Here is a 16,545-nt window from a genome sequence, read left to right as displayed (position 1 = left end):
TCGGAGTAACATATTTTAATCCTCATAGAAGGAAAACCAGAAAGCTGGAATTGCAGCACCGTGTTTGTGATCCAGGCTCACTCGGTGCCCTCATTACACACTAAATATGCTCTAACTTACTCATTAGAGTCTCACTGGCATGAAACCTGACATACCAATATTTCAACCAGATGCAAATTTCTTTCTTAAACACAGTTTAAAATGATTACTTAATAGTATTGAGATGTGAAAAAAACTAGTGGTGGAGTGATTCCAGATGCTTTTTAAACAAGTTTAAAACAATACATTATTTTACAAAATACCATGGGTACAATCTTCAGGGACATTGGGTCTGTAATGCAAACTTATGCTTTTAAAGACCAATAATGTTTCCCAAAGAACTGAAGAAAAAACTACATCAATGTTAACAAATAAAATATCATTTTCTGCTTTCTTATTCCCATTTTCACCATCACAGTTCCCACAATAACCAACTGTGAGGTAACAACTGCTGCAAATATGTGCAAGATTGTCAGGGAAAAAACCAGAAAATCTAGCCTATTAAAGCAGACAAGCAGAGCAGTCAAAGAAAGTTCAAACTTTTTCCTACAGCTTCTTATAAAATGATTTAAGTTCTAAAAATAAGCATTAAGTCACTTGCACACCAACGTGTATGAAGATGGCATGTCATAAACAAAATGGTCAAAAACTACTTCTACAGCATCCCACTTTTGACTGTTCGAAGGATTCACCAATGTAATTGTTCCACCAGAGCAATAAGCCAAAGCTCAAGTGGAACTGCCACTTTTACCTGAGTAAGCAAGGGAACAGTAAATGTACAGGAAGACTTGAAATTCAGATGAGAAAGGAAGTGATCAGACTGTTTTTTTCTAATGCTGTACTGTGACAACTGATCTATTTTTTGGTTGGACCCCCCCGGACTTCAGCACGCTTTTTGAAAACAAAACATCACACTAATGTCTATGTCAGTATGTCTTATTTTTTTGACTTAATAGGAAACAAGACAAAAATATTATAATACCATAACCAGCAAAGTTGTCAGAGATCCTTCTTGACTGATGTATTTGCCAGCCTACCAGTTTACACAGCAAAATAGAAATTGCATGCAGAAATTGAGTACCCAAATACCATGGAGTCTATGTGGCGCAAAGAATTGTATCTTTACGAATAAGAAGGGTTCTGCATGAAGAAAATCAGAAACTTCATTTATTTTTGCAGTTTATACAAAACTGTCAAAAATGTAGCAGTTCACACTTAAGAAATTTCAGATATAAAGATATTAAAAGGTAACGCGCTCCTTCCATTTCAGTACATCTTGTAATTAGGCAAAGCAGGAGTCTCAGATTCTCGGTGCTGCAATACGTGCAGGTAGCTATTGTATATGAGAATAAAGCTCATGAGGTAAGCTCGGAAACTAACTTGCATGCTGAAGCATGGTATTGTTTTATTATAACTTTGGCGCATAATGTTTTCTCTAACAAGTTGGCGCAGAACAGAGATTTTGCATTTTAGAGTCATCCCTCTACCACTGCCATTTATTTAATGAGCACTCCTGGGCGCTCTAACCTAAAAGAATGCTCATTAGATTTGTGCATCTGGCCCTATCAGCAATCTTCTGCAACTTCTGATGTAAGCTTAACACAGCAATGGACATACCGTTTTCAAATGAATTAAGGTTAACTAGTCTCCCAGTGAACAGGCAAGCAACTTTTATGGAGAGTATACATGCTGACATTCTAATGCACAATAAAAGAAGACCCACAATGAAGAACCTGCTCACTTCATGCATTCAAATGGATGCATTATCTTATTACAAGCTGAATCCCAAATTTCAGCTTGGAGCTCATTAATTGTCTTATACATTGCAAAAAGGAAAAAAAAGTTAAAAGGGAAAAAGCAAAGGCAATACTGGATTTCAGAGAACAGCTGGAAAGAAAGGGCAGTTGATGAGGCAAATATATAGGGCTGGTTGATAAAGATGACAGAAACCACACAGCAGAAGCCATCAATACTGGCAAAATTGAAACCTGCAAGAAGTGGTTTGATGCCAAGTGAAAGGAGTGGGTGTACTGGGTCTGGCTGGGATGGAGTTTATTTTCTTAACAGCAGCCATAGGGTGCTGTGTTTTGGATTTGTGAATAAAGCAATGCTGACAAGACATTGGTGTTTTGGCTACTGCTGAGCAGTACTTGCACAGCGTCAAGGCTTTCTCTTTTTCCCATTCTGCCCCCCACAGCGAGTAGGCTGAGGGTGGGCACAAAGTTGGGCAGGGACACAACCTGGACAGCTAACCCACGCTGACCAAGGGGATATTCCATGGCACAGAACACCATGCTCAACAAGAAAAACCGAGGGAAGGCAATTTTTGGATAGGTAGTCATTGGTTGGAGACTAGCTGCACATCAGTCTACTTGTGGAAGGTGGTGAGTGCATTTGCACCACTTTTGGGTTTTTGCCTTCCTCTTTCCTTAACTTACTTAAGTGTCTTTATCTCAAACCATGAGTTTTCTCACTTTAGCTCTTTCTGTGCTCTCCCCTGTCCCCCCCAGGTGGGGGGAATGAGTGAGCAGCTGTGGTGCTTAGCAGCTGGCAGGGGTCAATGCATCACAGAGGGGGAGAAGAATAAAGAAAGTCAGAAAAAAGAGTACAGGACCTATCTGCCCTTCTGAGGTCTGTTTATTTTCGTATGTCAGAAATATGTTGATGTGAAAAAATGCATGCTTGGACAGGAATACTGGCTGCAAAATCACATTTTCCAGCTTATACAATGAAATAGAACGGTAAGATACTACTCACACCTCTTGATGCTATCACTGCAGCCTCATGACCTTGATGAGACTTATGACTCAGCTGCCCACCAAATAGTAAAAGATCTGCAACTCACTAAAATGGCACACCACCACAAGAGCAGTTTTCCTAACAGCTTTCTTCAGAAGAAAGAACCATTTTTTTTTTCTGTAGAACCAGCTTCTGTACAAGTGTATTAAATTACAGACACACAAAGGAAGGATATTAGGTAGTTAAGTTAGATGCACTGCTCTCCCTCCATTTATAGTCAAAGGAAAGGAACTCCTCCAAAGGACAATGTAAAGTACTTACGGTTCTGCTCTGAATCTTACTCTAAAGTTGTTTTCCTTCTGTCTCCACTTATCACAGAGGTAACCAAAGAAGGACACTGTCCTAGCTTAACTAGCTATGTGAAATGTCTAATCTTGGGTGGGTATACTAACCCCCACACAGAGTTATCATTGGCAAACAGAGATGATGCAGCTTGTATTTAAGAAGCCCAAAGTCCTTTAGAATAATTTTGGAAGTTATGAGATTTTGCTGTCACTTCCTTATTTATATCCATATTTGCCACATCCTTTTCTTTCTCATCCCCTCTTCTAAACCTACCCCTGGTAAATTGCATTGTGAGGTCAAAGTCGATGTTGTATAGCTGTTTTGTGTATTTACCTAAGAATATGTCTGGGTTTTTTCAAAATGTGGAAGCCAGATCAACTGGGACATGTGAAACTGCAAGATTTAAACTTTGGGTTTTGCTTTTGCAGTCAGGAAAACACATCTATTAGTTTGTTAAATACTGACAATGTGCCCAGCCTTGCACCAGAACCAAAGACAAAGAAGAGCAAGCACTTGCAGACCAGGATTTGTCAGCAGGAAGTTGTACATTTGTTGCAGTCAGTCACAGGTGCAGCCATGTGTAGGCAGACAAGATCAATATTAAATAATAGTTATTTGACTGTACCTTGCATGAGAAATGCTTCTTCTAGGCACACTGTGTATGGTTTCTTTTTCCCACCCTTCTATGTATATGGCTCCAAGGTACAAAGTATGCATTGGACACATTTCGAACTAAAAAACACCCATGAGAACTGACAGCTGGTTAATATGACATTTGTAAATCTTTCCCAAAACCCTGCAACTTTGAAGTTTCTAGGCTTATTTTAGCACTTGATCAATAGACCTACCAATAAGGTGAAGCTGTGTTCAGGAAGAATCCCATACCGTTCAACAAGCTTTGCTCTCTTCACACTGGGGAGGTCAGGAAGTCTCTCATGTATCCAATCAATATTTACCACTTGCTGATGGTTCATATTAGCTGGCAAAGATTTAGCATCGTACAGAATCAATGGAGGAAGGTTTGGCTCTGGCATGAACCTAGAGAAAATGATTATTTTCAGTCAGAAGCTAAACAACAAGGAATAAAATTTATTTCACAAGTTTATGCTTACCTGGAAGTTGTACTACTACTTCAACCAAACAAAATAGTAAAAATTCATGACTTAGTATATCACTGTTAAGTAATAAGAGATCAGCCCCTGAACTGCTGAAAGCCCCTATTTTCTTTCTTTGAGTATTTGCCACTGGTTGTCAAAGAGCTGATGATAGAAAAGGGGTAATTAAAACACTTCGGCACCCAAAATAATAATAAAAATAACAACAATAATAATAGATATGGAAACAACCCATTCCTTTTGGCATCAAGCATGAATTGTGGATCTGGACAAAACGGGAGTGGACTGGCAGGGAAAAAACACAGATTGACAGCCATCTGCCAGGAGTGATCTGGGCAGGTTGCAACCTTTTCCAGACTAACTTCAAAAATCTTGATGAAATCTCATGCTGTGATAAAAGCAAAGTTACTCTGCTCAGCAGGGTGCCATCCCAGGACAAAAGGCTGCCTTAAAGAGAAGGCCAATTCAAACCACTTGAATAACTGCAATTGAAGTAGAAACCTCACTCTTACATGATCAAATGAGGGGTTCAAAAATATCAGAATAAAGGACACTGGGCACCCTCTACATTTACTGTAATAATTTATATTTCAGATCTGCCTAAACATAGATTTTTAAGTTTAATGTAAAATGTGCAGCAGTACGTTACAAAAAATCTGAAAAACGCTGTTTAATACTGATCATAATCTTAGTACTAGTAATAATCTTTCTGGTCTTTATTTGAAATATCTTAGACTCAGCAGTTTCGCCTAGGTTGTCATAAATTTTCTTTTACATTTGTTCAAATTAGTCTTATTAAATAAGCCTCATGCCAGCCCCTACCAGAATAAGAAATTCATAGAATGATCACTGCCTTTTCTGCTGCATTTCTACAAACAATAATTTAAAAGGCAGATTTAAAGTTTGTGGGATGTTTTCAAAATCCTTGCTCTGCTCTAGTAAAATCAATGGTAGAATATATGTAGATTTAAGCATGGAGAGGCAGGGCCTGCTATCTGAAAATCATTTCCCTTGGTATTTACTTAAAGCAGGAGCAATGCTTAGCTCAGAATATTCTGACGTTTTATGTCAGGCATTCTTAAGAATACACTTGCACTGGTCACAAAGTAAACCTTCAACTTACTCACTCTGAGCTAACGTACTCCAGCTTAGTTTTTGGGAAAGGTCTATGGGTTTTAACAGAGATGAGACACAGTTCTAGATCTGAACTACTCAGACCAGCACTGATTTTGATAGGTCTCTTCGCTTTCCAGTGGAAGGTAAACTTCCAATACATACTCGCTATACTGACTAACTTTACATGCTCATTACACTGACTACACTTAAGAAATGAAATAAATTCTCAGTTCTTGAAATGTTAACATTATTAAAAAAAAATACCGATAATCCTGTTTTCCTTCTTTGTCTCTCATTGGTACAGTGCACCTAAAATAAAAGCAAAACAAATAAGATGTGGTAAGAGGTACACCACAGAATTAGTTTTATGGCAAAACCACAAAACAAAAACTTCGCCTCATGAAGATCAGGAGAGCTTCTTAAAACCACTTCAAATAATGTGTGTATGTAAAGAGGGCAGTCACTTTCACACAGGCACTGCTTGATGTAGCCCACAATCTGTTTTGAAAAAGCCTCAACTTTAAGAACAAATTAGTACCTGTGAGGAGACTATGCTTGTGAACATTAGCTTCAGAAGACAGAAGTTGAGCAATACTATGTTACCTCTTCTGATCATGTCACTAGGTATCCGTGGCACTCTAAAGCTGCTATTCCTGATGTTCCTCCAAAATAAAAACTCACCCAAGCTTGGAATCAAAGGCTCTTGTTTCATTCAGAATTGTTCCTCCATTTTCAAGTTCTTCAATTTGCCTCTGTATTTCATAGTCTGATAGAAACAAAAAAAAAAAAGAGTAAGCTTGTTATAATGCGCTATTAGCTTGTTACACTGCGCTATTAGCTTGTTACACTGCGCTATTACACTCCACTATTTCATTTTCACTGCTATGCATTAATGGAATAGTTTGTTGTTTTAACCTTAATGAAATCAACAGCAGTAGTTACACACAGAATGATCAGTCACTGTCTCTCTCTCCAGCACTGTTTCTTTGCGTGTTTCCCTCATCTTCTTTCATTCCCTTTAAATAAAAAACATTTTCTCCCAGGCACTGCAGCCAAGCCATACATTCCTAGTGACCTTCCAATCACCCAGTTGAGTTTTCTTTTGGAGATGTAATAATCATCCTTTCTTGCTCATACCCAAGCTGCACCTGAACTTCGTACACACCACGTACCGTACTCAGTGGAAAGCAATCATCTACTTTGGACAACACAGAGCTAATGCTAACATACTTCTGTACTAAACATGCTAGGCATTGAATCATCTGCTTTTTTTTTCTTGCATGCAGAGGGTTACCTCTGCAAGAAAACGGCAGACTAACATAGCTGCTATCTCCACAGTACCCCATACTAAGATTTATTCTGTCAGGGAGCAGCAAGAACGGGGCTGTTCCACAAGGAGGAATAAGCCAGGAGCTGAGGGTAACCACAGCACAAGCAGTGTCCTCACTGTTTGGTGCAGTCCCACTAGTCTGAACAGCATGGACTGAGGCATGTGCTACTAACAGGGACCACTGACAGCCTCAGTCAAGGTGAGGGGATGACCTGGGTCCAGGGTCCATCCAGGGAGTTCAGTCAGAAGCAGCAGGAGGTAAGTCCAGAGACAGGACTGGGAACAAGACTACAGAACAGGTCAAAGGTCCATCAGGAGACAGGACTGAAAACTGGCACACCTGTGATGTAGCTCAGGCAAAGTCTGAAGGCCCTAGCCTGAGCTTAAATGGAACTTCTGGACCCATGTTAGTCCCAACCGGCAACTAATCACCACACAGCTGCTCGCTCACTCCCCTTCCTCAGCTGGACAGGAAAGAGAAAATATGACGAAAGGCTCGTAGGTCAAGACAAGGACATAGGGAGATCACTCACCAATTACCATCAAGGGCAAAACAGACTTGACTTGGGAAAATTAGTTTAATTTATCACCAATCAAAATCAGAGTAGGATAATGAGAAATAAAACCAAATCTTAAAAAACACCTTCTCCCCACCCCTCCCTTCTTCCCGGGCTCAACTTCACTCCCGATTTTCTCTACCTCTTCCCCCCGAGCAGCGCAGGGGGATGGGGAATAGGGGTTGCAGTCAGTTCATCACACGTCATTTCTGCCACTCCTTCCTCCTCACACTCTTCTCCTGCTCCAGTGTGGGGTCCCTCCCATGGGAGACAGTTCTCCACAATCTCCAACGTGGGTCCTTCCCACGGGCTGCAGTTCTTCACGAACTGCTCCAGCATGGGTCCCTTCCATGGGGTGCAGTCCTTCAGGAACAGACTACTCCAGCGTGGGTCCCCCGCGGGGTCACAAGTCTCGCCAGCAAACCTGCTCCAGTGTGGGCTCCTCTCTCCACGGGTCCACAGGTCCTGCCAGGAGCTTGCTCCAGCATGGGCTTCCCACAGGGTCACAGCCTCCTTCGGGCATCCACCTGCTCCTGCATGGGGTTCTCCATGGGCTGCAGGTGGATATCTACTCCACCGTGGACCTCCATGGACTGCAAGGGGACAGCCTGCCTCACCATCACCATGGTCTTCACCCCGGGCTGCAGGGGAATCTCTGCTCTGGCACCTGGAGCACCTCCTCCCCCTCCTTCTTCACTGACCTTGGTGTCTGCAGAGTTGTTTCTCTCACATATTCTCACTCCTCTCTTCCTCGGCTGCTGTTCCCCAGTTTTTTCCCCCTCTTCTTAAATCTGTTATCACAGAGGCGCTACCACTGTTGCTGATTAGCTCGGCCTTAGCCACTGGCAGGTCCGTCTTGGAGCCGGCTGGCATTGGCTCTATCAGACACAGGACAAGTTTCTAGCAGCTTCTCACAGAAGCCACCCCTATAGCCCCCCCCCCCCCCCCCCCGCAAAACGTTGCCACACAAACCCAATACAATGGGCAAGATGCACGGATGGGACACCCAGATGAAGCCAGGGCATTTAAGGCCAATTACTGCACTGAAGAGCCTGACGTATTTCATGTCAGACCACACAGAGTATCTACAATGCTACTGTAATGAAGCAACCATCACTTACCTACTGCTTTTGCCAGGAATCGTACGCTATTGATATTCTTCACTTCAGTCCTCACTCCATAAGGCTCTCCAGGGTGATGCACAGAAACATTGGCATCCACTCTCAGCTGACCCTCTGTAAAAGGAAACTTCATCAACAGAATAGCCTGCCCTGTAAACTAGAGTAAAAACCTTGGCATGCATTAATAAACTGCATGTTATGTGCAGAGGATTAATAGCAGACTTCCATTATGTTCAGAAAGGAGCAACAACCACCTCATCATAGCGTTCTGTTTGTGATGCCATCTCAAGACTCTGCCTCCAATCATTCAAAATTTTCAAGAATACTACTTTCTAAAAAAAATTGTTGCTCATAATTCCTCTCAGAGAAAACTACATGGTGCAGTGCAGCACAGATCCTCTAAGCCATATAGTGAAAAAAGCTTCTGATTCACAGCTCTTAAATAAAGGGCAGAATTAGACAAGCAATTGAAAATGGTGGACTGTGAGCTTCCATTCCTCTAAAAACAGAATAAAAATACCTTTTGCAATTACAGTTTGATGGATATATACTACCCTAGCATGGAACACAAGAACTTACAGTTATGTTGAACAGATTTACTAAGGTGTTCTTGGAAATTTACAGCTCAAGGACAAAATGTGCGAAGTAGTGGATTTTTTTGTAATTTTCTTCCTCTCCTTCAAGAAGCTGCAATCTCCCCCCACCCCAAATTTCCCTGGCTGCCAAAAACTGAAACTGAATACAGTTATATATAAAAACATCCTGCACTTTTAGTCCAAAATGGAATAATATCCTTAGACGTCTTTAATGACTCAACCGCAAGTAACTCATAATTGTATCTTTCTAAGTTTTTTCCCTCTAAAGACATCCCTTCTGAGAAGAAAAGGCCTGCCACAGTTATTCAACTGGTGGGAATAAACAAACAGGAGAGGTTGTATTAAAAAGAAACATCATTTTGCCCATATTGCACAGTGAACTTCTGTAGTCTTCCTCTTTTTTTTTTATTTTCATTTCAAATACAGATAAAAAGAAACAAACACTGTTTAGCTACAGTACCATTATTAAAGAGAGCGTGAAATAGCTCAGAGTTAGACCTGTGAAGATGTCTACAGCTTTAGAATCCATTCCAGTCAATAGATGTAAATTGACTACAGAGGCCTTGGTACACTTTGTAAAAGTAGGCTGGATGATAGTGCACTAATTTCCTCTGTCTTCATAGAGTCTTGCCAGACATGCAAATGAAGGACAAAGGTGCTGGAACGACCCAACATCTCTTTCAACAGAAGTGTTTTGCATGTGCTCCCTCTTTGGGGTGAAATGAGTACTTGTTCCAAAAGAGGAATAGTCTTGTCCTGCCCTTGCTTCATTTTAAGAGATGACCTGCTTCTACTTGGATGTAGGTGTCAATGTGACAAGACAATGAAGTTAATCAGGCATAAGTGAAAGGAGAGCCAGGCCCCAAATGTTCTTAAAAAAGCTTTTTTCCTGTAAGCCCACTTTAAGCCCAGCTTCTTTTCCTTTCACTTTGCAATAAAATAATCTTCTCATCTGTTTGTTGTTAATGAAGTAACACCCAATAAAACTGGGCACTTCGCCTCCACTGAACACACAAGTAGAATGAAGGTAAAATATGAGAATGTAAAGCCCTCACTTGAAAGCAAGTAATTATGATGAGGGAAAACCACAGTAGGAAACCCTTAAAAACACTACCTTGAAAAAAAAAATCCGGATACTTTTAAAGCCAACTATACTGGAGGAAAAATATTCCCAACACTGGAACTCTCCTCTAAAGTCAGAAATCTCACTGCAATAAAAGGTATCATAGTACAATTCCAACTGCAATCTTAGGGCCAAATTCAGTAGTGATAAATGATGGTATAAATGTATGTCCATGAAGGCCTTTGAAGAAGCATGCAAACTGGCTGCTTAACAACTGTTCCCCATTTGACAGGTGTAACACTAGCGTGAGAAAAGATTCAGAGACGTATATAATGCCTAGCAATTATTATTTTCCCCTACACTAAATTAGACTTGCACCACCAGCCAACATTTATTGGATCCCATTTACTGGGTGATACATGCACCACTAACTCAGTTCTCCAGGAGATGCATCCACTTATACTATGGCCTAAATTTGTTGCCGGAACAGAGAGGCCAGCTGCCACAGGCAAAAATATAGCTTACACTGTAAACAATAATAGGCAGCTGATAATTGGCTGTTCGTGTGAAGGGGATGAATGCCCAAAACTGTACTTCTAAAGTCTCAAGCAGAAGCCTATTTGCTAGCTGTAACCATGGGCTGGTTGTAAATTTTGGTAACATTAGGACTGAGTAAAAATGGCATGACCTGAATCCTCCAATTAATAGAGAGACATGAGACAGAATCACCAGTTAGGAGGCTGATTACACGCTGTGCTTCTGCACATCACCTATTGCAAAAATTGGGACCTTTGGGTTCCAGAAAGAAGACGTGGTGCCAAAATCAGGGGTTCCCAAAAGAGGAAATGGTCTCAGAAAGATAGTAGTGATCTTGGCTAGAAAGATCCTGGAAGTGGGGGAGGATCCTGATAATCAGAGAGACGCGTGGAGACAAATGTCAGGGGACGCCTAGAGACCTTGGCCTCTAACACCTGAGGCTGGAATCTGCAAGCCTGCTGCACAGCACGAACCAACACAATTTTCTGGCCCACTTCCCCAGACCAGCAGAGATCTCCCTACTGGGAAGAGAAGTTGAGACCAAGTGAACATAATGCTGGAGGGGAGGGAGGGACAGAGTGAGTGTATGAAATGATCAAATAGGGTAAAAGCTGCAATCTTATTGGTTCTTAAATTAACTCCGGCTCCCATATCTGCTATGCACAGTTTATTCCATCTCACCCGTGACACCAGCACAAGTTTACTCCCTACACCCATCTGGTGTCTAGCTGAGACCTGACACACAACTTACAAGATAATTCATGCTCTCACTGCTTTGTCCCATAACTTCCATATTCCACAACTAATCCTTACGACAGATCTGTGCTGCAGTGCTGTGGCAAGCAAGATGAGGACAGACGGGGAGAAACACCACAAGAACCCTGGGGACATTCCTTCCTGCCTAGGTTTATCTTGTAAAATTATTGTGTGAGGCAATATAAAATCTAGCACTGCAAAGCTCTGCAGATGAAGGCAGGCCCATAAGGACACCTGAAGCACAGCAGACATTAGGACAGGCTCTGAGGATTGTAAAAACAACAGCTAGAAAAGGCTGTGTGTTATAAGCAACCACAGAGCAAAATAACCAGAAGCTGCAAAACTCCTGCAAATGCAGAGAATTACTGGTGACAAGGGAACATGCCCTTCCCCCTTCTGTACCTGCCATGACTGCCTGGCTGCTCCCAAGTGTTTGAAGAATGAGCTGAAGCTCTCTGACTGCTGCAGCTGCTTCTTCCCCACAGCACATATCAGGCTCCATGACAACCTCCATGAGGCCGACTCCTATCAGGGAAAGAGATAGGAGATTTTCAACAATAGCTTTTGATCTTGGCATATTAAAGTGCAACTGGCTAAACACATGAAAGCACTTGGGCTTTTTTTAAAAAAAAAATAACCCCCCATGTAATATTTAGTAACCATCACTATGGGCCTGGTTGCAGATTGCCATAAAAACTTTTCCTCCTATCTTTTTAAAGAAACAGACAAACCACAGACAATCCTCCACCCTTTGATGACATGCAGATCAGGACACATTCCTCTTCTGCCTTTCTCTAGGAGAACTCCCATTTAAAGCCAATCCGATTCCTGATTCAAATTTATTTATCTTAAACTAATTTTCGAACAGACGGGACTGTAAACAGATGTAGTCTAGTTTTTAGCTTTAGGATCCAGCTTTCAAAGAATATGAGCGGCCACAGCCCTTAACTTCAATGGACACCGGAGCACTGTGTCCCAGTTAGGCTAGGCCATCTTGGTTGCTGCCCACGTTGTGTGCTAATTTGGTTCATTCCATTCACAATTTCAAAGTTTGAAGAGAAAATCTACATTTTTTCAAAGCTAATAATTAAAAGAAATGTCTGACTCAGGCACTGACAAATTCCAACAGCTGCTCCTTCTATACACAAACTTGATTCACTAGGTCTGTGATTTTTTTAACAACAATGCATACAGTGGCAAGAGCTTAAATAGCTGAGTGGCTGTCTGCGACTGACACATACAGTTTTGAGCAAACTGGAGCCAACAGATTTCTGACTTGCTACTGCCAATTGCCATCAACCAACAGAAATGGGAAAGGTCCACTGGCCATTAAAAAATTCAAGTATTCCCCTGCTTCAAGTGTAAGGGTCATTTTGATGACTTTTTATTTTCAAGGAGAGAGACATCAGGCTGTTTTTATTTTTCACCTGTTCCCTGTCACCCATTTACCTTTAAAGACTCATCTTAAACAGAAAGGAGGAGAAAAATAGGAAGATAATCCAAGCCTACCAGCTCTATTCAAGTCAACGAGAGTCTGGCTCCTTGTGTCATCATGGAGACTCTTTCCACTGTCTTGCTCCAACTGAATTTGTTTAATCCTCACATTTTTTGTCACCATCTGGCTCATTTTGTTGTCTACGCAGAGACTGTATGACAGAATTCCATTCACCGCAACAGGAACTCTTTGCTGAGTGATTTGATAGCCAGCCTGTCAACAAAATTAGCTTTACACTCAAATAAGACATTCACTTTTCAGAAAGCAGCAGCATGGCCAAGTGCAAATATTATAGACTAAGAACAAAACTGAAAATGCAACATCTTCCATAGTGACCTATATAAGAGGACAGAACACATGCACATGTAAATTCAGAAGTTATTTTGCTTAGCTGGAAAGGAAGCAAGCTAGAAGATGGGTCTAGAATTTTACGTAACTGGGAGAAGCTGGAGGTCTGGAAAAAATAAGAGCACTCCTCAATACAGGCAAGTATAAGATACTATACTAATGTAGAAATAATCCATAATCAACTGCACAACCACTTGCCAAGGATGACATAAATTTCACTGATACTGCCTTGGGGCAGGAAACGGACTAGAAGAGGTTCTTCCACACCTGTGGTTCCATGATCATGTTAAATCTTGTCTGAAGCCAGTTACCGTACCCTCTATCCCCAAGCTGGGACTATCACTCATCCTCCTATCAGGCTGAATATCCCTCTCTGCCTGTTCAAAACTTTACTCATTAGAGGGGAGGAGAGGGAGAGGGAAAGGGGGGCGGGGGGGGGGGGGTGGAAATCAGGAAAATGAGAAAGCTCAATTTCATTAGTGTAGCAATTTAAAAGATAGACACTGCAACCCCACATAAGGCACAGAGCTGATAAATGGGACTCCACTCAATGGGGAAACTGCTAGCCAGAGAAGGGGCTGCCAGTGACAAGGTATTGGAATAACTGCAACGATGTGAAAATGTAGAACTGAATCAATTACTCTGTTGAGGTACAGTCTCCATCTCTTCCTCCTTCCTAGCCTGCTCATGCCCCCAGTGGTGAGAATCTAAAAAAAAGCCTGCCAGATTTCATGAATTGGGAGGAGCATTTGCATATTTTGCAGGGAGGATGAGCTTACTCTAAAATGTAGAGATGGTGACAGTGCATTGGAACGGAGAACAATGGTCTGGCCCTGTGAACAGCTCAGTTTATATATGCAGTGAAGTACATGACCTTCTAGCCATAATCACTGTAAGAAAAATAAAATAACTGGCTCTATGCAGCCTATGCTAATCACACAGCTCTTCCCATCTCCTAAAACTTCTCATTAAAATGATTTTTTTAAGGCCTGAAATAGTGAGTGACAATAAATAACAAAAATCCCATTTCCCATCCAAAGCCCCATTTTCAGGAGTAACAATAATCCCACTGTCAAACAACCCTAAGAGCTGGATTTATTTTATCTGTTCTATACAGCTCATTAGCCTAAACTCTGCATCTTATTACAGGGTTCCTGACTAGACTGTTTCACTATGAAATGCAGGTCGGGCAGTTTATTGTCAGTGCTTAAACTGCAGAAGTCAGCCAGTAGAAAGCCAGAATTACATGTTTCAAGCTGATAAAATGTGTCAGCATCTCCTTGACCAAATTTCCATGCTTATCTGACCAGAGGATCCTGTAACTCATGTCTGCAGACAACAGCAGCCCACTTGGTGGCTGTACACACCTTCTTCCACCTCACTCTTCTCCTCTAAACACATGGATGCGGTTTCTTTCCTATGACAACAGTCTTCCATATAATTTCTATGCAGTAGACTGATAGCAGCAGACATCACAAGAATATTAGAGATAGTTTTCAGTTTAACAGCAGAAGCACCAAAGGTGGCTTGCAAACATATTTGTGATGTTTTTGGTGTTTCTTTATGATGTGTAAAGGAATTTTGGAAGTAAATTTTATTTCCTGCTATTTCACTTTTTTCTCCTTCAGGTCTGGAAATGGGCTTTAACATAGTTTTACAAGTAAACCAAAAGTATTGGCAATTCAAACCAGTAAGTTTGTGTTTCACATCCCCAGCAGCTCACTACAGAGCCCCCAAAAAAAGGGCCTCTTAATGGCTCACAAATATTAGCAAAGTTATCCCCAGAAACCAAATCAGTAATTACATCAACTTCACAGAAGAGCTACAAGTTCCCAACCTAGAAGAAAACAGACCAGAAGTCTCTTCTGAGATCCAGGTCTCCAGTGGACAACTATAACATAATTGTCTTTCTAAGGTGGGAAGCAATTGTATTTAAATATGTTTTGTGTAACTTCAAAATATTTCCAATGCCTGAACAAAAGAGTGGCAGAGAAGGTAGTCTGGTTAGTAATACAGCACCTCTACACATTGATTTGGAACCTGAGAAATCTCCCACTCTGCTTCTCTGGATGTCCAGGACACCTCTAAAGAGAGGATAAGCTACTATGCCTGATCTTTCTCAGATAAAATAGAAACAGATTTTTTTCTTTTAATGCAGTCATCATATCTTCACCCCAAAATCAAAGGAAGTAAAACTAGTGTCATCCCTTTGACAGGTTAGTGTTAAACTGAACATTCAGAACAAATAAACTGATGGAAAAAAAAAAAAAGATTGAAATTAGAAAGGTTTAATTTCATTAATATAGAAAAAAAGGCTCAAACACTGCTGCATCCTGTTGCAATGAGAGAAGTCGGGTTCTTAAATTATTTCAATATTTCTACACCCATAGCAAGTGTGGCAAAATGCATTTGACTTCCAGTGACACCTTATACCAAATAAGAAAGCTACCAACAAACCATACTGCAAAGACTCAGTCTCTCAGATTTTTTAAAATTTATTTTAACTACTGACTGAGAAAGTTTTAAAGGGAAATTAAATATTTTTAGGTTCCTAAGCACACACAAAAAAGACACTACTATGTTTATACCACTGGAACCTGTGTTTGTAATACATTCACTTTAAATGAAGGACTATTATCAGACTGCTTTTACCCTAACAGACAATTAGTACTAAACACCAGGAATGGAGAACTTGAGGGGCAAAGCAGCTCCAGCTCCCAATTCAATTACATTAAGCTACTGGAAGCGTGCAGCTAAGCAAAGAGTCAGCAATCAGAGCAATCATATTCAATCAGTGAGCATCAGGGTACAGCTGTCTATTCATCAGGGCACAGTGCAGCATCCTGTTGGGGTAAGCAGAACACTGACTGAGAAGAGAAAACGCATCTCTTCACTCATGCCCTATTGCCATCCGTACTCCAGACTTGTCCTTTCCTACAGCCGTAAAGGGACCAGCTATACTGCATACTTACAGGCAGATCTGCGTAGAAATAGTGTTTTCTGTCAAACAAGGACTTCTTGTTTATGCTGCAGTTGAGTGCCAGGCCTGTCATCACTGCTGCTTCTACACACCTCCTGTTGAGAACCTAAGCAAACATGACACATGGTTTTGCTCAGACACTCAGTATGTAACAAATGTGTCTCCCACACATTGCCTTATATGGAGCACATATTCAATTTTGCTTGCCTTCAGCCACCATTAGATCTCTTTCCTTGTGTGGGTAGTTCTTATTCATCATTAAAGTCATGGTAGCTACAAATCTGCAAAGCTTTAAGATGAAAAAAACAAGCCATTCAGTTGTTTTGTCATACCACATAAGGAGGTATGCCCTGTTCTGGCTTGCTACTTTTGCTAACATCCCAGTACTCATGCACCCTCAAAGATTCA

General features: G+C 41.1%; 1 protein-coding gene across 1 annotated transcript in view; it reads right to left on the bottom strand.

Annotated features, from left to right (window-relative positions):
• GATB (glutamyl-tRNA amidotransferase subunit B) overlaps positions 1-16,545 on the bottom strand; it is a 44,248-nt gene that overhangs the window by 12,271 nt on the left and 15,432 nt on the right. The window contains exons 3-9 of the mRNA XM_059818213.1: positions 16,130-16,243; positions 12,824-13,022; positions 11,717-11,839; positions 8,363-8,476; positions 6,036-6,120; positions 5,619-5,663; positions 3,972-4,161 (exon numbers count right to left, since the gene is read on the bottom strand). Coding sequence (XP_059674196.1) covers positions 3,972-4,161; positions 5,619-5,663; positions 6,036-6,120; positions 8,363-8,476; positions 11,717-11,839; positions 12,824-13,022; positions 16,130-16,243 — 870 coding nt within the window. The remainder of the gene's footprint in view (positions 1-3,971; positions 4,162-5,618; positions 5,664-6,035; positions 6,121-8,362; positions 8,477-11,716; positions 11,840-12,823; positions 13,023-16,129; positions 16,244-16,545) is intronic.

Source organism: Gavia stellata, chromosome 5 (genome assembly GCF_030936135.1).
Source record: "Gavia stellata isolate bGavSte3 chromosome 5, bGavSte3.hap2, whole genome shotgun sequence".
Taxonomy (NCBI): domain Eukaryota; kingdom Metazoa; phylum Chordata; class Aves; order Gaviiformes; family Gaviidae; genus Gavia; species Gavia stellata.
The sequence above is the reverse complement of the archived record's forward strand: the minus strand, read 5'-3'. Positions and strand labels throughout refer to the sequence as shown.